The following is a 25,937-nucleotide window of genomic DNA, read 5'->3' as shown; positions in this document are numbered from 1 at the left end:
AAGTCCCGAAAAGGAAACTTGGCAGATGTTTTCTCACCTTGCTGAAGATAGTTTTGATGTAGATCGGCAGGTCTCCGTGAGGGCTGCCAAACCCTCCTACAATGCTGAAGCCCAGGCCTGCCGAGCCTCTCTCCAGAGTGATGGTCTTATATGTGCGAGGACTGCAGGGAGCACAATGCAAAATGAATCAGTGTTTGTTGCTGAATTTACCTGCATGAATGCATTTTTCTGAAGTAAAAGTGAGCTGTGGTCTGTCTCTTTTGAGGGATTAAGATTCTCACTAGAGGTTGTTGTGAGCGCAGGTCTGACTGTTGGGTTGGCCTGATGATGAGGCATGCACACTGCTGTGATCCTGTGAGCTGCATCCGTCAACATCTGCTGTCACCTGGTCACAAACACACAGAAATATGAAGAGTACAGTGGAGAAACATTGTGGTCTTTCGATATTAATATCATCTTCTATCAGGAAGGAGTCTGATTGGCTTCCTTCAGTCTGCAGTGCATGGCAACAACAATGATGAGTCAGTCTTGGAGTACACAAAGAAACAGATGGAGACAACACAGATCCATAGAAGAATTGTGGCATATTCTTTATGATGCCATCCTGCCAGGTTTATAAACAAAGAAGAAGAAAAAAAATGACCCTCTAAATCCAATCAGCTGAAAGTGGTACCCCCTGTACCACTTTCAGCTCATGGGAGGATAAATCATAAAAAATGCACCCAGCTTTTCTTGGTTTTTTGTGCCTAAAACATTAACAGAACTGAAGATAAGCCTTTTTACCCCTATTATCATTAAGGATTTCTATCTCAGTTGAAATTAAGAACATTTGTTAAACGATCAGATATTCTTTTTCTGCAATACATTGCAGAACTTGCCCGCACAAGCACAATTCCAAAACTATTGGGATGTTGTGTGAAATGTAACAAGACACAGAATGCATCGATTTGCAACATCTCAACATGCCAAAAGTAAGACATTTTACTATTTCAAGAAAAACGTGCCCATCTTACATTTAGTGGCTAAAAAAAGTTGAATGGGGGCATCAAAAGGCTGGAGAAGTCAGTGGTACAAAGAGAAGCAACTAATTAGGTTAATTGGCAACAGATTAATAACGTGGTTGGGTAAAAAAAGAGCATCTTAAGGGGGCAGGGTCTCTCAGAAGTAGAGATGGGCAGAGGTTCAACAATCTGCATAAAACTGCATCAATAAATTGTGCAGCAACTTCCGAATAATGTTCTTCAACATCGAATTACTTGAGTCCTGACAAACATTTCATTTTCACCCCAGCGACACAAATCTATCTTATTGCATGATTACACAAGAGTTCTTGGAATTGTTTTCTATGCACAATAATGTCTTGCTGAGTTTGCTAAAAGTAAAAATGACCTGGAGGAAGTGCGCCAGGACACATCACTGTCTTTCTCTGACAGTGCAGGGAAATTTTTTTTTGCTGACCTTATCACACAGAAACTTTCTGCCTAACAGCCATCATGTACTGACTGCCATATGTCTCAGTGTGACACTACCTGCAGACTGATGGTGCCGGTGGCGTTCCTCAGCAGGGCTCCAGCATGGTCATGAGTCATTCCCTCAGTGGGCATATCATTGATGCTGAGGATCCTGTCTCCGGTCTGAATGACAAACTTTTACTTATATGCTTGTTTGGAAACTGCATTAGATTTGATTAAATCTCTTTGCAAGTACTCTAATCTAGCTTACTGCCAGCTATGACAAAATGTTGCCCCAGAATATTCTCCCTTCTAATTAAAATGCATCACAGCTAAAAGAGCTTCTTTTTGCAAAAAAGAAAAGCAAATCAAAACATTTAACTTTTACTTCTAAAAGCAAAGGATGACAGGAGGTGAACTGTCATGATGAGATGAAGAATACAATGATAAATCTTTGCAGTACTCACCTGTAATTTACGAGTTTTGGCAGCCAGTCCATTGGTATCCATGGTAGCAATAAAAAGAGGTATGTTGCCATGGGGACTGCCCACTCCTCCAGCTACACGGATGCCCAGGGAGTCACACGGATCCTGTGGTGACACCACAGATGCATTAAAGTCCTTGTTAGTTAATAACTGTGAGTCATACGGCACATTTTGCACATGATGCTATCATCTGAAGAAGCCCATAGAAAAATAAAGCTCTGTACTCAATGTTACAGTTCTCAGAAACATATCCCATATGGCACGGAAAAGGCCAAGAAAAGGCCTTTGTTAAATTGTAGAAGTACAAAATCGTCACAGGAAACTAATTTATAAAATTGTATTTTTTTTGGGCCATGGTACAGGAAAGTAGATAAGCTAAGCTGTTGATAGGTAGGTTTGAGCTGCACACTGGAGAGGTGGCCCTGCAAAAGGAGTCAGGTTCGAAGTCTGGCTGTGACCTTTTTGTCTTGAGTTTGCATGTTGCCTTGTGGCCACATGGCACAAGTCAACAATCAGCTCCAATGATCTGTCTCTCTTGTCTTTTCAGTGTGTAACGCACTGACTTCACTGTCAGACCCCATCAACATTATTTTCAGCTTATTCAGCGTGTTCAATCGGCCTTGGGTCTGTCAGAGAAAAATCTAATTCAGAGAATCAGTTGGAGAATCCATGATTTCACCCAGGTAATGCGGTTTCTTCTCTTTTTTTGTCTCTACCTCTTCCTGTCCTCTTCCACAACCAACAGCCCCGTGTTACCAACACCACAGACACACAAACTTCTTTTGTGACTGACAAATGGTGTGATAATGAGTAAGCACTACTTTCTTTACATATTCGTCTATGCGGTCCTCTGCTGAATACCATAAATAGGTTAAGTGGTGATTCTTAATTGACCGTGAGTATGATGGCTGTTCCAACGGACACATTTCAGCATCAGCATATAAAAGATTTCTGTACATTTCTGTCACTAAAGACACAGTTAAAGCAAAATAAGCAATCTCTGGATCATTCCTGCACCCAATTCTTAGTGTGTGCGGTCCACTCAAGTAAGCTGGTTATCTTTAATTTGGAATTTGTCTCATAAAAGAGACACGACAGTCATAAAGAATTTCTGTAACAAATAATGTGAAAGTAATTAAAGCAATTTTTGATACAGATGTGTGAATTTTCCAAGACTGCCTTACCCTTTGTATTATTACTGTTCTGATGTCAGGGTCTTGAAGAGCTGCAGGAGGAAAGAAATGAAAATCATACTTTCTGCTCAGAGAAAGTTGTCGGATTTATAGATTTCAATCCTTAAAGTGAGCAGGATTTATACATTTCACATAAGTGAGCGCCAGTGCTTACTGTAGCTCCCTGTTCTGTTATTGGTCTCCCTCTGGTGGCTAAAGGACACATCACATCCACTTGGGGGTGTCAGAGTGGAACAGTCAGAGTCTTCGCTCTGGATAAAACACAACTTAAAATACTCCTAAGTTCACAAAACACTTTTGTTAAAATGGTGCATGGGACTAATACCTGCTGTACAGACTACAGTAAAGTGACTGAGCTCCATGATTTAGGGCTGTCTTTCATCATAGTTTAAATCAAAATATGGCCATTTCTCCTCAAGCATTTCTGTATTTTCTTTCCTGACACTGACAAGCCCCTGTCAGCCAAATCAAACAATTTACCTGACTCCGCTGTGAATACTGCACACCGGCTTTGAAACGAGCTACTTCCAGGTGAACTGCCCCACTGCAACTCTGAGAGTGACACATTTCATAGAAAGAGGAGGTCATAAAAAATGCATAACATGCTGCTTATTGGTGTGTGCTCTTTTGCATGCGTAAGTGTGAATGAGTCAGACCTGTAGAAGCTTCTGTGCATGCTCCTGCGTTGCTGCACGGACATCCTCCGCATTGATTAACAGAATTTGGTCACCAAGCAATAACCTGCCATCTGAATCTGCTACACCTCCTCTGATGATATCTGACACAAAGATGCCCGTGTCATTGCTGTCGGAAGAGAACAGAGGTAAAAAACGGTCAACCCAAGGTTAAAGAAAACATTTTGTTAGCTGTTAGGCCGTTGATTTTTTTGCATGACTTTGTACCACACCTTGCCAGAAAGAACCCTTCAGATATTGGTGTCTCTGCCTTGAGCTCTGTGGGGTCTCCAGTTGGTCGACTGATTGGCTGTTCGTGAGATGAATGTAACTTTTAACCATACACCTATTTTTATAAAGGAGGTACTGCTGGATTCCTTCAATTTAGTTCATGTAACCCCTAAATATGGACTCTAAAATTATTACATTTCACAATTTTTCACAATCCCTCCCCCAAAAAAAATCGCAGCCAATTTTCTCTAAAAACAGAGAGACCAGTGATTAACTGAGCACATAGGGCCTTTGCCTCTGATGACATCCTGCAGAGGGACTAATGGACCAAAAACCTTGTATAACATAGCCAGCAAATTCAAATTTTCAGAGACTTTCCACCCATTTTAGTTCAATTCTGAGCTGCTGTCACTCAAGCCAGGAACTTGCTATGAGACAAGTCCGGACTTCAATTTGAACTCTTATTTCCAGCCAAGTTGAGAGTGATGCACAACGGGAACAAGACCCCATTCACAGATCCAGAAGAGGCCCGTCTGTATGCAGAACGTCTCTTCGGTCAGAGAAACAACTGAGACACACACCTCAAGGCCCATCGCCTTTAAGAGATGGTGAGGGCAGTGAATAACAATTAGATGGGAGACAGTGGACTGTCACCTATAGATAAATACACGTCTATAGGTGAAATACATGATGTGAGCATAGAGTCAGTAAGTAACCTACGTCTGAAACACACTTAAGGGAACACTCAGTTTGATATAATTGGTAACTGAAGTTGAGATCTTGACATGACAGGGCTTTCTTTTTCTCCTCTTTGTTTGGATTTCTATAACTCAGAACATTTCTTTTTGAACAGTTACTTTGTTTTTTTTGTTTCCCCACCAGCCTGAATGCAGATTTAATTTCCTTGGCAGATTTCCATGTTTTCCTGAATGAACAGGATATTACACACATGGGACTTTACTTTCCAGTTAAGATGTCATGGCTACAAGTCACTGATGGGTGGGTGGGAAACTGTGTTGGGCCTTTTGGTGCATCTGAATGAGTATATGCCCTGGAGTTTGGACTTTTATGTCATGTTATGTTATGACTTTAGAGTTTACATGTTCTTTCAGTGTGTTCAATAGAAAATCCATCCATCCATTTTCTATACCGTCAATCCGTCGGTCGGGTAGCGGGTGGGCTGGAGCTTATCCCAGCAGTCATTGGGCGAAAGGCGGGGTTCAACAGAAAATACTCAATCTTAATTTTGAGACCAAATTATATTTGCCATACCAAAAAATTTTATTAATCAACCGGTCAAAAGAGGCAAAGTGCCTGCTTCATCTTAAATCACTGCTAGCTGACATCATTTTCTTTCTTTTTTAAATTTTATTTTACCAGAAACACATCTGAACTCACGCTAAACTTGGGTGCAGGTGGATACAACAGATATACCACTCCAACTTTTCAGAGAAGGCTACATGAATGGCTAATCTGATTCATAGGGGAGACTGTAACTGTAACGACCCCCTCTGCTTATAAGCTGACACAACCCACCATTTAGTTCAGAGCTGAAGAAGCCTTCAGATAAGAGGTGAAAGGTGTTCAAGATCCAAAAAGAAGTTCAGTTGACCTTATTCACGCTCTTATTTTCATTAACAAGATCATACATCCTGGCAACAAATGTGGTTTAGGTCTGGGAAGGTTGCAGCTGTCACGATCATGCTTGGCTGTTGTTGCTGTTTGGTTTCTGAGTCTGGTGAGGGCGGGGCAGGTTTCCTGGGAGTCTGGGGCGGAGGCTGGGGCACTCCTGCTGTCACACCTGTTCTTCATCGCCCCTCATCAGAACACCCTTTTTAAGGATCTGCAGTAGCTCCAGTCTTTGACAGATTATCTCACTTCCTGAGTGGTAATACGGCTCCCTTCTATCTCTTCAGAGAAAACCTTTTCTCAGTATTACATAGCATCTTTGTCTCCAACAGTTTTGCTCCTGTTTGTGTACTTGAAAGTACTTGAATGTACAAAAGTGTACCAATTACAAAAAAAGTGTGATGTCGAAAATCAATATCATGTTATCAAGCACTTTTTTACTTTGCTAGTAACAGCAAATGCTCAGCAGTTACATAGTTCATGGAAAAAGAAGAAATAAATGCGTAAAAATGCTCTAAAAGTACTTAGTTTAACTTATCATTTGATAAAGAGTTAGAAATAAAATAGTGTAGGTGTACATGTTAAGCTAAGTCCTACCTAAACAAACTTTACCCAAATTACTGACTTAGAACATCTATCTTATACTGTTTTCTTTGATTAGTTACAGTAGAGGTACAAGTGAAAGGGTTAGACATGAAAGTTTACAGTAACAATACAGCATTAAATGCAGCGGTAGCGGTTTGTCAGAGGCAACTTAGGTGCAGCTCACGATATTTGGGCCAAGACTTTTCCAAATAACACTTTCCAGTGCTGTGACAGAACTATAAGTGTCATCAATATCTCAGTTTAGGCACAAGTGTGTTTCATTTTAATCTGTTGCACTTGACTCCATGACCTCACAGCGGATACACAACAGCCACCTTTCTCACACACGTCTTTGGGGATCTGTCTGAAATTAAATCATATCTTTAAGAGCTTCTTTTTTTAATTATATTTTCAGTGATTTGACTTATTATAATGAGTGATTGAGGACATTTTGTTAAATTAAATAATTTGGGGGCCCCGCTACCCGATTAACGGATTGACGGTATAGAAAATGGATGGATAAATAATTTGGTTCTCATACCAAAATCAGAAGATTTCACCAATGGCAATAATGTTTTTTTTATTTCCGAGACAATTGGCTATGAACCCTTTGAAAATTATTTGTTCGTTTATTAGTAAAAGAGAGTAAAATCAAAATCTGTCTTTGCGACACCAAATTTTCCCATAATATTTGATAGTTTCCCATCAAAGCTGCATAGAGACCTAACAAGCTGGAGGCTCGCCATTTGTCAGAGCATCATGACTGTACCTCTTCCCCACAGTGGTGAACCCCAGTCCCTCTCCACGACGAGGCCTGAGCTCCAGACTGAAGACATCCCACAGATCCTCCTCCCTGTAGGCCTCCTGGTGCCTGAAGACACTCAGTTGAACCCGCTGGGTGGTGAGCCGCAGCACTGCAATGGCCTCATCGTGCGTGGCCTGCCGCAGGTCTATGCCATTTACCTTGGGAGTAATGAGAGTGAGATTAACGATATAAGCGTTTGTATTGTTTGTGAACTTTGAAACGAAAGAGACGTTTTTAGTTGACAAACAGAATGTTCATAGTGCTCATTCATGTAGCATTAATCGACATTCTTGACCCTGTGAGGTGAGTGCTCCAGTCGAAGCCACAGAGCTTGCAAATCATTTCTGCACCAGTTGGAAACCAGAAGTTTACATTGACTGTTTTTTTCAGTTTGACATTAAACCAGACTAAACCCTTCCTGTTTTAGGTCAGTTAGGATTACCAAAAATATTTCTATTTGCTAAATGCCAGAATAATGAAAGAGAGAATCTATTAGTTTTTTTTATTTCAACTTAACAGACACGAAGATTACAATGCCTTTAAACTGGTTGGGAAAGCCCAGACGATGATGATGTCAAGGCTTTGAAAGTTTTTGATAGATTAGTTGACAACATTTCAGTGTGTGACATCATGACAAAATCAAAAGAAATCAGGCAAGATATCAGAAGGAGAAATGTCGACCTCCAAAACTTTTATCATTGGGTACAATTTCGAGATGCTTGAAGGTGCCGCATCATACTGCTCAGGACGGAGACAGGTTCTGTGTCCCTGAGATGAACGTGGTTTGGTGCGAAATGTGCGTATCAACCCCAGAACAAAAGCAAAAGACGTTGTGAAGATGCTGGCTGAATCTGGAAAGAATGGCATTATGCACAGTGAAACGAGTTCTGTATCGACCTGGCCTGAAAGGCCACTCAGCGAGGAAGAAACAATCACTCCAAAAGCAACATAAAAATGACAGATTACAGTTTGCACGCAGGGACAGAGGCCTTAATGTTTGGAGACATGTCCTGTGGTCTGATGAAACTGAAGCTGAACTGTTTGGCCATAATGACCATTGTTACATTTGGAGAAAAAAGGGGGAAGTCCAAGGACTCCATCCCAACTGTGAATTACAGGGGTGGCGGCATCATGTTGGGGAGTTGCTTCACTGCAGGAGGGACTGGTGCACTTCACAAAATAGATGGCATTATGAGGGAAGAACATTAGGAAATACTGAAGCAACATCTCAAGGCATCAGCCAGGAAGTTAAAGCTCGGGCACAATTGGGTCTTCAATGACCCTAAGCGTGCAGCCAAATTAGTCACAAAGTGGCTTAAGTCAATGTTTTGGAGTGGCCATCACAAAGGCCTGATCTCAATCCCATAAAAAAAAGTAATAATAATGAAGTAATAAAGTAATGAAGTAATTTTCTCTCTCATTATTTTAGCATTTAGCTAGAAATAACACAGCAACATTCTCACTGCAGACGGCGCGACAGAAACTGATGAAAAGTGGTGCCAGCCACACCAGCATGGCTGCTGCTCTTATTTTTCTTAGTTTCCTATAGGTGTATGACATGTTGTTGTTTTGAATCTGTGTTTTTTCCCTTTGCTGTCAAAGCTGCCTTACTGGTGTGATGTTATTTGTGAGACTGAAGTATTTTTCACTAGGCTTCTGCTGGTTAAAAGCTTCCATCAGTGTGTGGAAATGACAAAAAAAAAAATGTTGGCTATGCACTAAAAAAAGTTTTTTTGTCCTATTAAATCAGAGATTGATTTACAATAAATTGATAATTTGTATTGAAATAGATAAATGTAGAGATGTGCATGCATCTGATCAGATGGCAAGGAGGCCAATAATTCTGTACTTCAAAGACTCATATATATAAGGAGGACAATTCAGAGGATACAAAAGTGAGAAACTAATGTGGCGGCTGTAGCTCAGGAGGAAGAGCAGTTGCCCACCAATCGGAAGGTCAGTGGTTCGACTCTGGCTTCCCCAGGATACATGTCGAAGCGTCCTTGGGCAAGACACTGAACCCCACGTTGCTCCCCCAGTGTATGAATGTGTGTGAATGCTTAGAAAAAAGCACGTAGTTAAGTATCCTAAGACGTGCTATATGAATGTGTGAGTGGGGTGAATGTGGCATGTAGTGGAGCGCTTTGAGTGGTCACTTAGACTAGAAAAGTGCTATACAAGTACAAGTCCATTTACTAGTTCATTATAGGACTGAGAACCTAGTTCAGAATTTCAGATGGTGAACTGTATATGGAAAATGTTCAATCCTCAGTATCCTCTTTTGATAATCACAAAATAGATGTACGCAGCTATCAGTACAGAAATAAGAAATTTAGAATTTTACATCTAAATCAACTATTTAACAACTGAAAACAAATGTTTTAACAATGTTACAAAAGCTATCAATGCAGTGCCACATGGTGCTGCTTTTGGTTTTAGTTTATATTTGAAAGACAAAAAAAGGGAAGTAAAGAAAGTCTTTACAACGTTCCTAAATAACCGTCAGAGCAAAAACAACTTTTGAAAGAGCTGTGCGCTCTCCACGCCTTCCTTGATTTATTTGATATCTTTGTCAGCTGGCACTAACAGGGACGAGCTCGTGTATGTCGCCTGTGGTAACAGGGTCAACAATGATCTGTCATACTGTCATTATGTACCGCTGGATTTTGATATATTCCGTCTGGAACAAATGCTCTTTGAAATTACAGAAGATAAACACACACACACACCTACTGCTGTTTGTAGGCCATGACACATTCACTGTTATATCAAATCAGCTCCTAGCTGTGCTAAATCAGAGAACTAACTACAACACAACTGTCATTCACTGACTGAAAGTCATCGTTTTGCCACAGAACCCTCAGCCATGACAGCTCATTGTTTCCAGCGATTCAAACCTTGAAAAGTTAGAAAGTTCAAACAGAACAAGACTGAACCATAATTAGTGAGACTGTCCACAGTCAAAGTCACCGCACTCCTTGGCCAAATCCAACATGTAAAACTTGAACAGCTGATGACAGAAGGTGGAGCTCCTCCATTAGAATTAAAACAACTGTTGCACAGCACTTTCACCTACCAAACTCTGGTCTTTTTAATCTTGGTGTACACTCCCTGTTTTGTCTTAAGCTTTGTCTTCACCTCCTTTGGCCCACATTTAAAAGGCCAAATAGATGTCATATTTATTTCTCTGCGATGTGCAATGACTGGAGCCGTTTGGGGGAGGATCTTACATCACCTCTATTTCACTATCATGCAATGGAAACAAAAATAGACTATGATTTTTCTCTAATATTATAAAAACAAAGACATCTTCAGTCTTTTTATTTATGAAACCAAAGCCAGTGTTTGTCCAATAAGTCAGGCAAGTCATATCAGTTGGGGTTCCATTCAACAACTTCAGTGACTTAACGTGTAAAAAAAACCCAGAAGAAGAACTAGGGTTTCGAAAAAAATGGCTATACAATGCCTATAAGAAAGTATTGTCTTGGTGGGCTCCCTCACCAGTCCTCTTCTTGCCCAGTCACTCCATTTGTGAGGACAGCCAGCTCCTGGCAGATTTACACGTACGCCATACTTTCCATTTCTTAATGATGGATTTAACTGAACTCTGTGAGATGTCCAGTCAGTTGGAAATGTTTTTGTAGCCATCTCCCGACTCATACTTTTCAATGATCTTTTCTCTGAGTTGCTCAGAGTGTTCTTTTGTCTTCATGATGCAGTTGTAGCAGGAACACTGATGAACCAGAGCCTGGACCTCCCAGACACCTGTGTTTTTGTAGTACAATCACTTCACCTGCATCACCTGCACTCAGGTGATCTCCATTTCACTAATTGTAACATAGTCGAGGCAATCTTTTTATCAGTTTTTTATCAGTTTGATTATGGTGACATAATCTATAGGCATGCTGCTGCTACCACTCTCAAACCCCTCGACTCAGTTTATCACTCTGCCATCAGGTTATATTACTCACTACTGCTCCCTGTACAACAAAGTTGGCTGGACCTCTCTCACACAGAGCACTTTTAAAGCACAAACACTTTTATCTTTTTATTCACTAAGCTCTCACTGGACACTTACCACCATGTGTATCATCCATGCTGGACCACAGGAACTTAGCAAACCCGCTCAGCTGACTATCCTACACTGAAAGTCCCACAGGTCCACTCTGAACGAGGAAAATCTGCTTTTCGTTTTTTGTGCACCAACCGCACGGAACCATCTTCAAAACATTCTCATGATTCTCTCACCACTCCTGGACATTTTAAGACTTTGCTCTCAAACCACCTTACTTCAGTGTGCACCTGTTTTTAAAGGGGAAGGAGTACTGAGTATTGTCTCCTAATGCTTTAATTTTGCCTTTATCTTTGTTTTGTCTGTATTTTTTTCTTTTTCTGTTGTTGTACCTCAACATCATTGTAAATGCAGGAAACCTCAATGATTTTCGAGGCTTAAATAAAGGCTTGAAATGAAATGAAATGAAAAAGTGATATTAGTTTGTAAAAATCTGTTTTCACTTTGACATGAAAGTTGTTGTTTTTTTTGCCAAATAAGCCAAATCATATTGACCATGATTTAATTTATAAAAGCGACAAACAGAGAAAACATCCAAGAGGGGTAAATACTTTATTATAGGCATTGTATAAGCTTTATGATAACATTTAAAGATGCTTTAGTCTTATAGAGGATTTTTTAGTTTTAGTTTTGTAGACCTAGCTGTTCCTGTAGCTTTCTAAACTTTAAGTCACTGAAGTTGTTAACCTGCAGGTTGCACTTTAAAGCTTTCCACTAAAAACGTTTTATTTCTCAGCCTCTGAACAAACTAGAAACGCAAAATGAAAACTATTTGAGAGGTTTAACCCTCAGCTCTCATGGTAAATGACTGACTTTGCCCTCGTGTCTCATGTCTAGGCTTTGCCTATGCTATGCTGATGTGCGTCGCTCCGGACTCGAGGGGTAAAACAACACGTGTATTAGTGTAGTCCAGGTTAGAATGGGTTCATTCTTCCTTTTTTTTAACAATCTTTGATAGTATAGCATGTTGAATTGCAAACAAATCAAATTAAGGAAATTAAAAACAACACAGAACGTGAGTGATTATAGAATGTCTCCAACCAGAGCAGGTCTTGAAAAACAAACACGATAAACTGGTGAAAATAAAAATAAATGATCCATACTGTTTAAGTCAAAATACTTCAGAACTGTATATCTGGGTTTTCGGTGTGTGTGCTTGTGTGTTATACCTCTAATATCTGGTCTCCAGCCTGCAGTCTTCCATCTTTCTGTGCAGCTCCTCCATCATTCACTTCATGGATTATTACTGCCCCCTGGTGTAAAATGCGGAAAAAAAAGAACAGTCATTATTTCCATAATAAAAGAATATATTCACCACTATATTTCCTAACTTGAGGCTGAAAGACTTTCTTTTTTGGGTTATCGAGGATGGATAAAACATTTGATGCCTCTCTGTGCACAAATAAAACAAATGACCTCTCACAGGAAGTGTGCACTGAAATTTCAGATATGACATGGCTGTTCTCACCAGGAGAGAGTCACATCCTCCGACAATGCTGAGGCCCAGGCCTACATTTTCTTTACAAATCTCGATGGTGGTTTCTCTTCCAGCAACCACTGGGCAACTCAGGGGGTCAGAAGTTGTGGGATTGGCGCCTATCCAATCAGAACGCTCCACCGAAGAGGTCTGCACGGTACTGGGAGATGAAGAGGAGGGGGAGGAGACCCGAGGGAGGCGGGAGGGAGCAGCAGGGAGAGAGCATGGGTAGGACAGTGATGAAGGGAGAGCTAGAGAAGAAGACAAAGAGAGACTCTTGGACCGGCTGACAGAGAGCTTGACAGTGACCCGGTGCTTGAGAATCAAACTGGACACCTGAATACAAAGAGGGCAGGGGAGTCATAAATCATTAAGTCAGTTCAACCTTGGAGAGCAGATAGTGCAGCGTGTGTGTGAATATGCGTTTGAACCTTTTCCAGCGACAGTCCAGCCACAGGTTCATCACCCACTGCTAGGATTCTGTCTCCAACCTTTACCCCGCCGTCCTGTGAACAGGGATATGAATAAAAATGTAAGTTTGGCAAAATGGATGAAAGACAGATGGAGGGGAAATTAGATTAAAAAAAGAAATCAAACACACCCTCTGGACAAATATCTGCATAAGTGCTGCCCGGGGCCATACATGAAAGCTCATTAGCACACGATGACATCTCTTTACAAAAGGCAACCACTGTTTCAGTGTTCATTTAGTTGAAATATTTCCAGATATATCAATACACAGGAGCCATAACATTAAGGTTCGCAACTTTGTATACTGTACAACTGTGTGGCGTTTATCAGCAGCTTCATTCTGATAGACCAGTGATTGCCGGCCAAAAAACTCAATTCAATGATTCAATTGAGTGCAACCCGTGTGCTGAAATAATTCCAGTAATTAATCAAAGTAATCAAGTAATTCCAGAGATGAAAGTTAGGAGAGATCTTCCATAATGAAGCCTAAAGTTATGGAACTGAAATTTTTCAGTGTTACACCCATCATGGACTTGCATGTCATGGAAATGTTTGGCTTTGTGTGATTTTCAAGCAGATTGGACAGAATGATTATACAACACATGTGATGGATTGTGGTTTTAGGCTTCTTTCTTTCTTTTATCAGCTTTGTGGGTTTTCTTTTGGAGATGGTCTGTATCCTAATTTACTTTGAGTTTTATTTTGAAAACATTCTGTCTCTGCGCAGCTTAATTTGATTTGTTTCCTGCATTTGGTTCCCACCTGTGTAAAATGTAAATGAGAAAAGAATACAGTCATTTGAAAATCTCATAAACTAATATTGCTTCACAAAAAAACCCACAGAAAACACTTCAGCTGCTGAAAACGAGACATTGTTACAGCAGCACATCTCAAAAAAGATGGGAAGGTGCAGCAAAAAGCTGGAAAAGTGAGGGATACTAAAAAGCAACAGGTAAGTGAACATGTTGCAACTAATTAGGTTAATTGGCAACACGTCAATAAAAGGACTGGGTATAAAAAGAGCATCTTCGGGAAGCAGAGTCTCTCAGAAGTAAAGATAAGCAGAGGTTCAGCAAAGTAAAAAACTGCTACTACAAATTATCTCTGTGTGAAAGGGACTGTGACCTTCAGGCCCTAAGGCAGACATATGTGATTCTGACATGATCCAGAAACACCACTGTCTTCTCTGGGCCACAGTTCATCTAAAATTGAGGCAAAGTCAAAAATCGAAATTTGAAATTCTTTTTAGAAATCACAGGTCCTCACAGAGAGGAAGCAGCAATAATGCCTATGACCCTGCACATCTGGAAAGGCACCACTAATGCTGAAAGGTACATACAGGTTTTAGAGCACCTTATGTTCCCATCCAGATTAAATTTAAGCAAAACAATGCTAAACCACATACTGCGTCTATTCCAACAGCATGGCTTCCTAGTAGAAGAGTCTGGGTGCTGGACTGACCTGCCTGCAGTCCAGACCTCTCTCCAACTAAAAACATTCAGAGCATCATTCAAAATATGGCAAAGAAACACCCAGGACTGTTCAACAGCTAGAATTCTATATCAAATATATAAGCACAGCCCTGTCTCTGTCCCTGTATTCTCCTTGTGACCCAGGATTTTTCCTTGTTCTCTGCCAGTTTTCTCAAACCCTTCTAATTTGTTCTTTTTCTGAATCCCTGAATATCAGAGTCTAAATCCTGTTTTGGAAACCACGTTGCTTCAGATTTGGATTTCGGTTCCCATCAATGCCTTTCGTTGGGTTTTATAGTTTAAGTTTGTTAAAGTTTCTTTATTTCTCCATCTGACTGGCTGCATATCTGCATTTGTTTTTTTTTTACGGAATTGACACCGTCAGGCTTAACTTAAATTTGCAGATGAACCGACGGACAAAGAGAAAGCCCTCTGAAGGGAAGTTTGACGGTCAGATTAGAAAAGTTGGGCCATAATGATCAAAGGTATCGTTGAGTGGGTACATATGAGGTATTCAACCCCCCAAAAAACAATGTACCAACTTTTAATCATGGTGGTGGTGGCATCACTGTCTGGAGTTGTTTTGCTGCCAGTGGAACTGTACATTGCACAAAGTATCTCAGACTTCATCAGAATAACCTCAAACTGTCAGCCAGAGAAGCTGAAACACAATTTTCTGTTCCATGAGTAATGGTAAGCCGAAAAAGCCATCAAAACTGTTTTTGAAAATCGATAAAACAGGCTTACATTAAACTTTCAGAATGGACTGCCTATATTCCTGACCTCAACCCTTGTTAAAATTCACGGACAGTGCTTAAAAGTCAGGTTCATGCCAAAACAGCAGCAATTCTGCCAAGAAGAGTTGATGGCTTCCAAGAGTAGTACATCTTTCCAAGGAGAATTTCATCACATTTTAGGAGTGCTGTATGTATAATCCCGACTGTATAAGTACAATTTTGACCACGAGTTAATACAGAAAAGAAAATAAACTCAAAATGATAGCTTTGGCGCTAAATTTTTGTTTTTATTTCGCTTTTGAAAATGTCTGTTGCAGAATGATTATGTCCCAGAAAAAGAACTGCTCAAAGAAATAACTGAAGCTCAATATTGTCATGACATGCATGTCAAATATGAGTGCTTATAAACTTCTGACTGGGACTGTATTAGAGCTGAAAGAAGCAACAATAAAAAGGTTGCGGTGTAGTCCTGTTGGCTTAACGGAGTCATGAGATCTCTGTATTGACAACTTATTTATGTTATTGTAGAAGACGGTGAAGAACAAGATAGTCATTCTGTGATGGTGCCCCACCTTACTGGCAGTGCCGTGCTGGATCAGGGACCTGACTACCACTCCTTCTTTGTCCTCGATGAGGCTAAGGCCCAGACCTACATGATCCTAGAGAGAGAGAGATGAGATAACCAATGCAGACAGCTAACTATACATTTGATTTCTTTCCCTCCTGTGCTGGTGTCTGGTACTCAGACATGTGCAGCAAGAGGTCTGACAATGGTTAAAGCCCAGACAAGTTAAAACTAGACACTAGAACAGCAGTGAAGGTGTTGTACCTGAGGTAGGAAGATGTGCTCTACGTCTCTGGATAATCCCCCACCCTCTGCAGGGTCTGGCTGGGAGTCTCCTGTGTACTCACACTGCCTTCTGATTCCCTTGTCCATTTGACCCGCTTTATTTCTAAGAAAACCACAAATAAAAAGTCTTGATTGACTAATTAAGATCTTTATTCTTTTCAAGTTAGCGAATGTGCAAATGGCACATGGTCACGTTACCTGATCAGAATGATCTTGCATTTAGATGGAGTGTTGTTGATGATGGTGGAGGCATTTTGGTGGCTCCGGCCGTACAATATCTGACCATTAATCTGAAAGAAGCATAACGTCAGGCACTTTCTACTGAAAGAAAAGATCGTTTTCAACATGTCCGTTCCTAATTTGCTCTCATCAGCTTTATTGTAGGGTTGCTCATCAAAAAAACCCAAAAAACTTTAAATACTTTAAATGATCATTTTTATGATAGATCTGCTGAAAATACTCAATTCTTCTTGTGTTTTTAATGCCTCAAAATCACAATTACTGCTCATTTGTCTTATTTTCTATTGGTTTGTTAATCTTTTTGCTCCCTCTCCTCCTTACCTCCAACAGCTCATCCCCAACCTGTATCCTCCCATCCAAACCAGCAGGCCCTTGAGGGTCAACGTCTGCAATCTTGACACTCATGCGGGCCCTGGAGCTGTCCTTGTTGTCTGCAAGGCTGATTCCCAGACCGGGAGCAGCGGGGTCCTTCTCCAGCTCAATCATGTGGAGCTTTCCTGACAGACTGCCGTAGCGCTGAAGCATCTTTTCTAGGGGAGAGTTAACAAACAGGAGGTTGTTAGGACGAGAAGCAGATGGGTCAACCAAAAGGTTTGGCATACCACATGTAATGGCTGACATATGGAGACAAGTGGAGAAGTTTCACAAGCCGGAGGACAGCATGTGTGGTGTTGCTGCATTTTGCCTGACAGGGATGTCAGACTTGTTGAGGAAAAAAAGGACAATGTCTGTTTTTAATACAGTTTTTATTTCTATTCAGTTCACTTTCATAGTATTTCATAAAAGAAAGACTACAAAAAGCACATTGGGTTGGTGATTAAAAGAAAAAAAAAAGGCTGCTCACACTTACTCTCCTGTCCTAATATTTTCACAATTTGTGCAACTGTACAAAAAAAATGAATGTCACTTTGAATGTTACAGGTAAGGTATTATGGGCTGGCATGATCTACTTTTTTTCTGTAAAGGATGGTCCTGGGATTTCTGTGCTCCAGGAGATCATTAAAGAAGCACTGAATCTCAGTTCCATGAAAGGTGCCGCTTTGATACTTGCGGTTCGTTTTCTGTCAGTTAGGAACTAAATGAATGTGTGAGTGTAAAGTTTCCTGAGCCTCTGGGCTTTGTAGGACCCCTATATATGTCTGTCTTTATGACGCACACTTACTCCTGCTGGTGTCGTCCCCATCTTCAACTGCCGTTGTGACATTCACGGGGCTTCTGCGATCCATTTTTTCGGATGTTGGCGAGGGGGCCTTGGGGAGAAGTTTTGCATTATTGAAAAGGCAGAGTTTGAGATGCCTCAGGGGTCCCTCAGGCTTGAGTTGAACGACCCCCGAGGCTTGTTCAGTGTGCTTCACGAAGCAGAGGCAAAAAAAAAGCAAAAAAAAAAACAACAACCCCAAAACAAACTGACGAACAAGATGAATTAATGAACACAGTTTTAATGTCAGCTAAAAATAACATGAAAGATGACCAGAATCATGCATTATTTTGTAGCAAACTTAGAAGTTCATGGGAAAATAACTTCAAAAGAATGCACTGTGTATTTAGAGTTATACATCTCCATCAAAGAGGGAAAAAAACACAAAGGCTTTTTAACAAACAAGGTAGCTGCAAGGGGACTTTGAACTTCAGGGGTTCTATTTACAAATATGCACGTTAATTACTTTTGTTGCAAGTTGTTCGGGTGTAAATACAAGGCTGCTTTTAAGATGCTGCATACCCGTGGTAACACACAACAACGTACCAACCTTAAAGGGCGTGGGAGTGAAGGGGTTTGCAGGGGTGAGACTAAGGAAAAGACTGCTGAGAGTCTCTGCTTCCTAAAATCATGTAGGGAAACACAGATATGGTTCTGCACACAATGCTTCCAAAACACAAATCAAAATAACCCCCCTTTCTTCAGCCTTTTAGGATTACTGTGTGGGTGTCAATGACTCATCACGCCATACACAATACAGTGGATATATAGTCTCCATACACTACAGCCATACAGCCAAACCTCAATGCATATTAAGTCTCTACACTTGAAAAGCAGTGGAAAAGGATCATTATCTCGAGGCTGGAGTAAACTCAACACCTCAGTCATTTCTCTGCAAAGCGTGGCATCGAACACAGAGGAACGAGCAGCATTACCTTGCTGTTGTGCGAGTTGGAAACCGATGTTGGAGCTAGTCTTTCATGATTGATGATAGTAGGAGACTGTTGGCGAAAAACACAGACGCAGAGTAGACAGGTGAGAACTATGACTTTCAAACATGCATGAAATGTCGGTTAGATTATCAGTCGAAGATGTTTTGCTCTCATTTGTTTTTCTTCCAAGTGGAAAATGTGTTACAAACATCGGTGCAGTTCTGATGGTGACGTTTGACGCGCTCCTATTGACAACGTTGCTTGTAGAGGTTTGTGGGCATTTGTTTAACCCCAGCTTCTGCTTTTCCAACAGAAGCATTTTAATTAGGCTTTGACTGGACCATTGCACCACCTTGATTATTTTCTTTTTCAGCCATTCTGCTGTAGATTTGCTGCTTTACTTGGAATCCCCCCGCTGCCATTGTGCTAAACAGTTGGTATCAGGTGTTTCTGCCCATATGCTGTTGGTTTTCACCAGAGGTGTTGCTGTGTATTATGACCAAAACACCTGCACTTTGGGCTTGTTTGTTCACACATCATTTTTCCAGAAACAAACCTAATCTTGCTGCCACCTGCTGACCAACAAACTGTCAAAACCTGTCAAAAAATACTTTTACAGAGGCACTCATAATTGCTTATAATTAGATAAATACATGCATCTGACTCTCACTCTCTTAATTCCTTCTGTAGCATTAAGGGTGTACTTAGTTTTTCCACACACTGCTTCTGCATTTTGGCTTAGTTTTGTTGGGATATGAAAAACCACAGCATTGAAAGCGGGCGTGCTGTCTTTTTCACGTAACTGTAAATTACCGGAAAGAATTATCAGGCTGAAAATACACTTGCTGTTTCACCTCGTGTTCACGTAAACAGCCGTGTAGCACACTTGTTACGATGTGGCACGCCGGATCACTAAGACCGGAAGCTGTTTTACAGGGTGTTACCAGAAGCACTCTGATAAACAATGAAAGAGCTTTTGTTGACCTTAAGATCCCGACAGAAAAGGCAGCAGCGGCAGCATCGTAGATCGTACATGAGGCTCCTGGACTGAACACGGCGTGAGAAACTGACGATGAAAAACCTCCAAACATGAAACGTAAGCCTTACGCCCCCCCCCACCGGTCACCTACATACTGCAGCTTGCGTACACGTAAAGGTCATTTCTGAGGATGCAGAAAACTGACACACCAAACGAGCACAGGATAACGCGAGGCAGCCATGATAAACACGCGTACACGAGTGTAGGTTGTTTCTGAGATGCTGTACCTGAGAGCCGTGCTGTCCGGCCTGCACCAGGAAGACCACAGAGTCTCCAGCCCTGCGAATGGCCTCGACTGCCTCCTCATGGCTCGCATCCCTTAGGTCCACACCGCTCACCTTGGCCAAGAAGAAAGATATCACAACACACCATTCACTGGAACATTCATTGGAATGTGGCCAATGTGAGTCGGGAAAACCTTTTCTCCCCAGAAAGTTCAACTGAAAAACTATTTCAGATCAAGTGTGTATCTTAGTTTATTTCTTTATCTGAAATTCTTCTGAAAAATCTTGAATGCCAGGCATTTTCATTCACAGCACTCCCAAAAACAGCTATTGAGAAATGATAAGAACATTTTTTTTTGGTCTGTGTTGTACTGAAAATGCTTAACAACCACAACAGAGTGACATGTTTTCCAGGCTTCATCTGCCCAGTGTTGGCAAGTCTGTGCTCACAGGAGCCTCGGATGTGGTCTTCTGCTGTTATAGCTCATTTGCCTCAAGGTTCTACATGTTGTGCATTCTGATTTCACTCTGTCCATTCCAGATGGAAAAAATAGTTTTCTGACTTAAAGCAGCCCTTTTATAATCTCAAACCAGCCTGACCTTTCTTGTCCGATTATCCAGAGATCAGCAGCTTTACCACCTACAGATGGTTCTTTTTTTGTCTCCAAATCTAAATAAAGCATTTTAATGACTTTATTAATTGTACTTAATGTCAAATTGAAATACAACAGAGATGACAACCAGCACAAAATTGCTGTTACAGCACAGGTACATACATTACATACTAATGCAGCAAACACATGTATCCCTCTTTTGTTTTGCTGCTCACAAACACTCCCATTTGCACGGCACAGACACACCATTGTTTCCTTCCGTGTCTAATGCGTGCGTCTCCATCTTTGTGTCTGCAACACACCATTACACACGTCACGTCCAAACACACATACCTCTAGTATCCTGTCTCCAGTCCTGAGGGTGCCATTATGTGCTGCCGGGCTGTCGGGACTGATGTGCTTAATGAAGACACCCCTCATCATCTCTCCACTGCTCAGTCTCCGGCCCATGCCTCTGCCTCCCATTATGCTGATGCCCAGGGACTGGCCTGGTGCTCGAGTCAGCTGCACTCTGAAACACACAGCAGGATGCATTCGCAAATATCGCAGAGCTTGATGATCCTACTACAAGTACAGCTACAGTGATGAATGTGGGATTTATATATTATTATATATTTTATAATATTTCACTTTCTACTCACTTTCCACTGTTTAGTAGTGCTTATTGAGTTTCTGGGATTAGGGTGAAACAACGGAATATCACAACTGCCAAGGAGCCACACAAAAGCTGTTTATTTTTTTAGTGTGCAGGGCATATTATGAGATTTATGCAAGTGGGACGCAGTCACAAATGCAGTAAATACAAGCTGGGAAACGAGTCCCTTTCTCCGGACCTGGCAAGTCTGTTCTGCTGCTCTACTCCTTCTGTGGACATAATTTGGGCAGAGGCATAACTCAGTGACAGAGCCCCATCTGACCCAGTATTGTCAAACAACTTTCTCCGCGACCAGTTTAGGGTACATGGTCAGATCTAAATATGAATGCATGCATTAGAGATTATCTTCAACAACGGGAATAGTATCAGTGCAGAATTTTGGTGAATCCTTAAAATACGAGGTCACATCAACCAAAGGCTTCCAAAACAACGGGTGATGAAAAATGAGGCTGAAAGCTGAAGTGAGACTGAGTACAGAGGTGTTGAAGGGCATCATAGACAGAGTTTGAAAACCCCTAGAAAACGAAACCTTAATCAAGTCTATCTACAGCTGTTACGAAGATAGCTTATTCACTCACGTTTTAGGTTGATCCCAGTACACTGTGGCCTGATAATTAAGCTCTTCATCTCGGTCTTCTTTACCGTCCATCTTTATCTGCACTTCCGGCTTCGGTACTTTCACATCTGCGTTCAACTTGTCCGTTCTCTCTTGCACAGCGTCTCTGCGTTTTTCCTCTTCCTTATTGTTTTGAGGTAAAGATTTTGGAATCTGCCAACTGTTGAGGGAAAAAAAACACCCACACCAGAATAAATCATTTGGATTTAATGCGATACTGAGAGGAAATCCTTATGATAAATTGTCTACAAATGCTAAACGGAAACATTCTTCTGCTGCAGTCTCAGATGTGAGAATTTAATGGTTTGAGCTGTTTTCTGTCATGCAAATTGAATGTCTTTATGTTTTTAACTGTGGGCATTTTGAACTCATTTTTAAATGTTTTAATCCAGCAATCATTAACTTTTTGTGTATATGATAATTATTAGTTGGAGCCTAAGCACTCAAGCTATGTTTTCAATTCTTGACACACAAGTCACGATGACCAACTTATTCTGAGGCCTCAAGACTACACATATATTCTGCCTGTGAGGTCACAGTAAAACGGTGTCTTAAAGTTTATGTGTGTATGTGGGTGCGTTAAAGTATAAAGTAGTTTATAGTATATACAATATGTGTCAGTGTCAAAAAAAAAGCCGTAGAGAAGGAAATATTTTTTCATGAATATGTTTAACGGTGGAGAGCTGTAATAAGCCCAAGGATGTAAGTGATAGCACTGCTATATGCACAGCGGGAGCCCGTAGCCAGTAAATGTTCAGAAGAGGGCAGAACAAATGGTTCTACCAGGCTGAAAGAGAGTGGCCAGGAGAGGGATAGGAACCAGGCAGGGAGGAGAAGCAAAATGAGGGGAAGAGCTACAGAACCGGGCAAGATGACAGAGGGTGAGATGAAAGACAGATGTAGTCACACACAGACAAAGAGATAGAGATGTGATTGAAAGATAAGAGAGACGAAAAGGCTGAGAGATATGGCAGTGAGGGAGGGAGGAGAAAGGCAGAAGCATGAAGATGGAGTGAAAGTAGGGACGGACGGAAGCGAAACAATTCATTTTCGCTGACAGTCAGCACTGAGATCCATAAGCGAACAGCTAAATATAACCCAGAGATTCAACGCAGGGAGAAGCTTTTGACTTAACCACAGAGAAGAATGGAGAGGAGAAAAGGAGGACTGGAACAAAAAGACACACGGTGCTGGCTGCATACTGAAACACAAAGTTTCCTCGTGGATATGATTAATTAAAGGGACAGATAATAACTCAGATCATAGAGCTGCTGGGCAACTGAGTGAAGTGTTACAACAAAGAAAAAAAATCAAAAGCCTGCTTTAAACTCACTAAAGATCTCAGAGGATATAGCGTTCCACAGTCTGAATTCTCTTCAGCAAACATATCAATTTGTAATAAAGCTGGAGCCTCAAAGTCTAACAAACTCTTTGACAGGTTTATATTGCACTCTCGAGCCCAAGCAGGCATTAGGTGACCATAAATAACAAGCTGAAACCTTTGGCTCTTATATTACCTTAAGTCTGAGGCTGGGGTGATCTTAGGAGCTATGGCTGGGCCTTTGAATGCAGATTTGAACGAAGCAGAAGCTCTGACTGTGGGTGGATCTGGAGTTGGAGCTTTAAATTTGAATGAAGCAAACGGTCTGAGAGTGGATGAGGCTGGCGGACTGGAGGACCTGGCTGAGGCTGACGTAGGCTCAGGAGAAGGAGGTGGTAAGGTGGGCGAGGAGGAGGCGCTGTCTGTTGAGATGGAGGCCAGAGGGGGCAAACACAGACGGGTTCGGTGTTCGTCCACCCGGTGAGCTGGGACATAGGTTATGCTGAAAGTGGGGGTGGGGGAGGAAAAGCAAAACATTTCAAATGTTAATCACATTTCGTCGTCCTCTTTCTGTTTAGATGTACGAGAGATAATTCTGAATCAAGCGAGAGAATAATGGTAAAAAAAAAGCAAATAATCTGTTCATTAGTTACTATTTGATCGCCTTTACCAAGCCTATTCTCCTGTTACATCATATCATGTGTGCCCTAAAAGTTGAGAGTTTGTGAAAGTTTGCGAATGTTACACAATAACACAAAGGCTCCAAGGCTTTTTGTTCTGGATGAATGTAAAAAAAAACACCCTGAGACATTCAGAAGTTCAGAAGCCCGCTATTCAAACAAGTTGAGATGTTCAATGTTGTATTTTTTGTCTCTTTGGAGCCTTCAAGCTAACCTTGCTCATAACATTAATATTATGCAACAGGTCACCAGCATGCTACACGGAGCATTTGTTTCTAGCTACTTTACTTTCAAAACCTTTTTGTTTATTGATGCTTAATTGAACTGTTGGTTGGTTTAGATTGTTGTCAGTGGTGTAAAATAATGTTGACAGTACTGAGGGCTGAGTTAGAGTTATTAACCAAAGTATGTTCGACATTCTGGCGCTTAACTTCCTCTGTGGGAGATCACCATACATGTAAGTATATCTGATTCACTGCACTTCTTCAAATGACTTTAGCGGTGATGATGCTGCGGTTATAAAATCCGGATTTTATCAAAACGGAGCATCAGTCTGGAAATGCTTAGAGCGACCACGAGCTGGCACATTGTCCCAATGGGCTGCTTTCAGTTGCAGCTTCTGACAGGTTGAGCCGTGTGACAAAAGGAATGTGTGGATGAGAGCAGTTTTATTGGGAATTCAGCAAACTTTTATCTTTTACTGCTAACGAAAAAACATGCAAAAAGAATGGACTTTTGGAGTGTTGAATAAATGCAGGGATGATTAAAACCATAACACCATTATCCGAGTGTGTTAGTTTGGTTTTCAGACACTTGATTTTGTACAATTTCAGCTGGATTAACATGTTTACACACTTTTAGAAGTTCTGGTTTCGGTCAGACTGACAGAATAATCAGTGTTTCATGCAAACGCGACCTAGCTGCACTCTTGAGCTTGTGTGCTGGTCTGTGTGTTCAGACCCAGCAGGGTCCTCTCTGCAGGGAATCCTGTTGATTCCAGATTGTGTAAATTGTGTCTCATCGCAGTGTTGATTGATTCGTTCCTGTATTGTGTTTTTGCTCTGGTTTTTGACGGTTAAGACGTAGACATCATCCATCCTTCCACCCATCTATTTTCTATAGCCACTTAATCCAATTCAGGGCTTTGGGGATGTTGTTAACAGATGTGAGATACTTGTGATGCAGCATCCTGTCTAAGTTTACACCCTCTAATAGAGGCGTAACTCTTTATAGCCATGGTGTCATAGTTAGGTCATTCAAAGCCATTTTAATTACAGGAGTGTAGCGCCTAATGCCTGAGTTCAAAATACACAGCCAGCCACATAATGAGTGGTAAAAGACCCTTTGCTTTCAGGATCTGGGATGAATATCTTATGTGGCCAATATGCATTTTGGAGATGGACTGTAATGGCAAATAATCAAATGACACAACCCTTAAATGGGTTGATGCTGAACTGAATTGTGGATCCATAGCTTCCCTTTGTTCAGGTTTCTTTCTGTTTTTTAAGCAGCACCACAGATGCCAGCCAATGAAATTGCTCAGTTTAACATATGTCTAAAGTTGTGACTTACGATCACTACAGTTCCAGACATCAGTGATGTTGACCGTTAACACTTGTCCACACAAATCCTGGCTTCAAGCTGTCTCTATACATCAGCCAGTAGGCTAACATGCGTTCGCTGCCTCTAAGTTTTTTTCCAGTAGCTGCTCTTAAGTTCTGCTCAGGAACGTAGGGGGAATTTTAGCCCATTGCTCTGAACATAACAGCTACATCTTTGGTATGTTGGTGGGTTTCCGCTTACCACAGGTCCTTCCGCAACATTTCTATTTGTTTGGCGTTTTGACGAGGCCGCTCCAAAACATAAACTTTATTCCTCTTCAACATGTTTTAAGTCACACCACATGTTTGCCTCAGATGTTATCTTTCTTCAGGGCATACTTTCTGTTGAGATTCAGTATACTGAGATTACACACATTTGCATGTACGTTTACATTGAATCAATTAGCAGACACTTTTCTATAAAGTGACTTACAAGTGAAAAACATTCTGGCACATGTACAGTGAGAGACCCTGGTGTAAGCTTTAAGTGCTAGATGAATTTTAAAAAGACAAAATATAAGTGGGACAGGAAAAGAGGTGCAAAGTGAGTTTGGGTTAGATGTGTTACGGTGTTAGATGTGTTAGGAAAGGAGGAACTGATGAGTATTTAAGAGATTCTTGATGGTGGAAATAGAAGACTTATCTGATAGCATTTGGTAGCTTGTTCCACCAATGTGGAACAAAA

At 41.1% G+C, this 25,937-nt stretch overlaps 1 protein-coding gene across 1 annotated transcript in view; it reads right to left on the bottom strand.

Annotated features, from left to right (window-relative positions):
* Positions 1 to 25,937, bottom strand: part of LOC140304625 (multiple PDZ domain protein) — a 55,784-nt gene that overhangs the window by 1,103 nt on the left and 28,744 nt on the right. Inside the window, exons 21-43 of the mRNA XM_072383333.1 lie at positions 23,168 to 23,473; positions 21,613 to 21,810; positions 20,713 to 20,890; positions 19,769 to 19,879; positions 18,506 to 18,571; positions 18,121 to 18,192; positions 17,535 to 17,622; positions 16,694 to 16,902; positions 16,331 to 16,422; positions 16,112 to 16,235; positions 15,855 to 15,941; positions 13,034 to 13,108; positions 12,594 to 12,938; positions 12,295 to 12,378; positions 7,018 to 7,211; positions 3,786 to 3,933; positions 3,610 to 3,681; positions 3,284 to 3,380; positions 3,121 to 3,161; positions 1,919 to 2,041; positions 1,530 to 1,634; positions 282 to 385; positions 38 to 161 (exon numbers count right to left, since the gene is read on the bottom strand). Of these exons, the coding sequence (XP_072239434.1) occupies positions 38 to 161; positions 282 to 385; positions 1,530 to 1,634; positions 1,919 to 2,041; positions 3,121 to 3,161; positions 3,284 to 3,380; positions 3,610 to 3,681; positions 3,786 to 3,933; positions 7,018 to 7,211; positions 12,295 to 12,378; positions 12,594 to 12,938; positions 13,034 to 13,108; positions 15,855 to 15,941; positions 16,112 to 16,235; positions 16,331 to 16,422; positions 16,694 to 16,902; positions 17,535 to 17,622; positions 18,121 to 18,192; positions 18,506 to 18,571; positions 19,769 to 19,879; positions 20,713 to 20,890; positions 21,613 to 21,810; positions 23,168 to 23,473 (3,043 nt within the window). The remainder of the gene's footprint in view (positions 1 to 37; positions 162 to 281; positions 386 to 1,529; positions 1,635 to 1,918; positions 2,042 to 3,120; positions 3,162 to 3,283; positions 3,381 to 3,609; positions 3,682 to 3,785; positions 3,934 to 7,017; positions 7,212 to 12,294; positions 12,379 to 12,593; positions 12,939 to 13,033; positions 13,109 to 15,854; positions 15,942 to 16,111; positions 16,236 to 16,330; positions 16,423 to 16,693; positions 16,903 to 17,534; positions 17,623 to 18,120; positions 18,193 to 18,505; positions 18,572 to 19,768; positions 19,880 to 20,712; positions 20,891 to 21,612; positions 21,811 to 23,167; positions 23,474 to 25,937) is intronic.

The sequence above is a fragment of the Leuresthes tenuis genome, unplaced genomic scaffold (assembly GCF_036924035.1).
Source record: "Leuresthes tenuis unplaced genomic scaffold, fLeuTen1.0.hap1 SCAF_4, whole genome shotgun sequence".
Lineage (NCBI taxonomy): Eukaryota > Metazoa > Chordata > Actinopteri > Atheriniformes > Atherinopsidae > Leuresthes > Leuresthes tenuis.
Note: the sequence above shows the minus strand (reverse complement) of the source record. Positions and strands in the feature narration are given on the sequence as shown.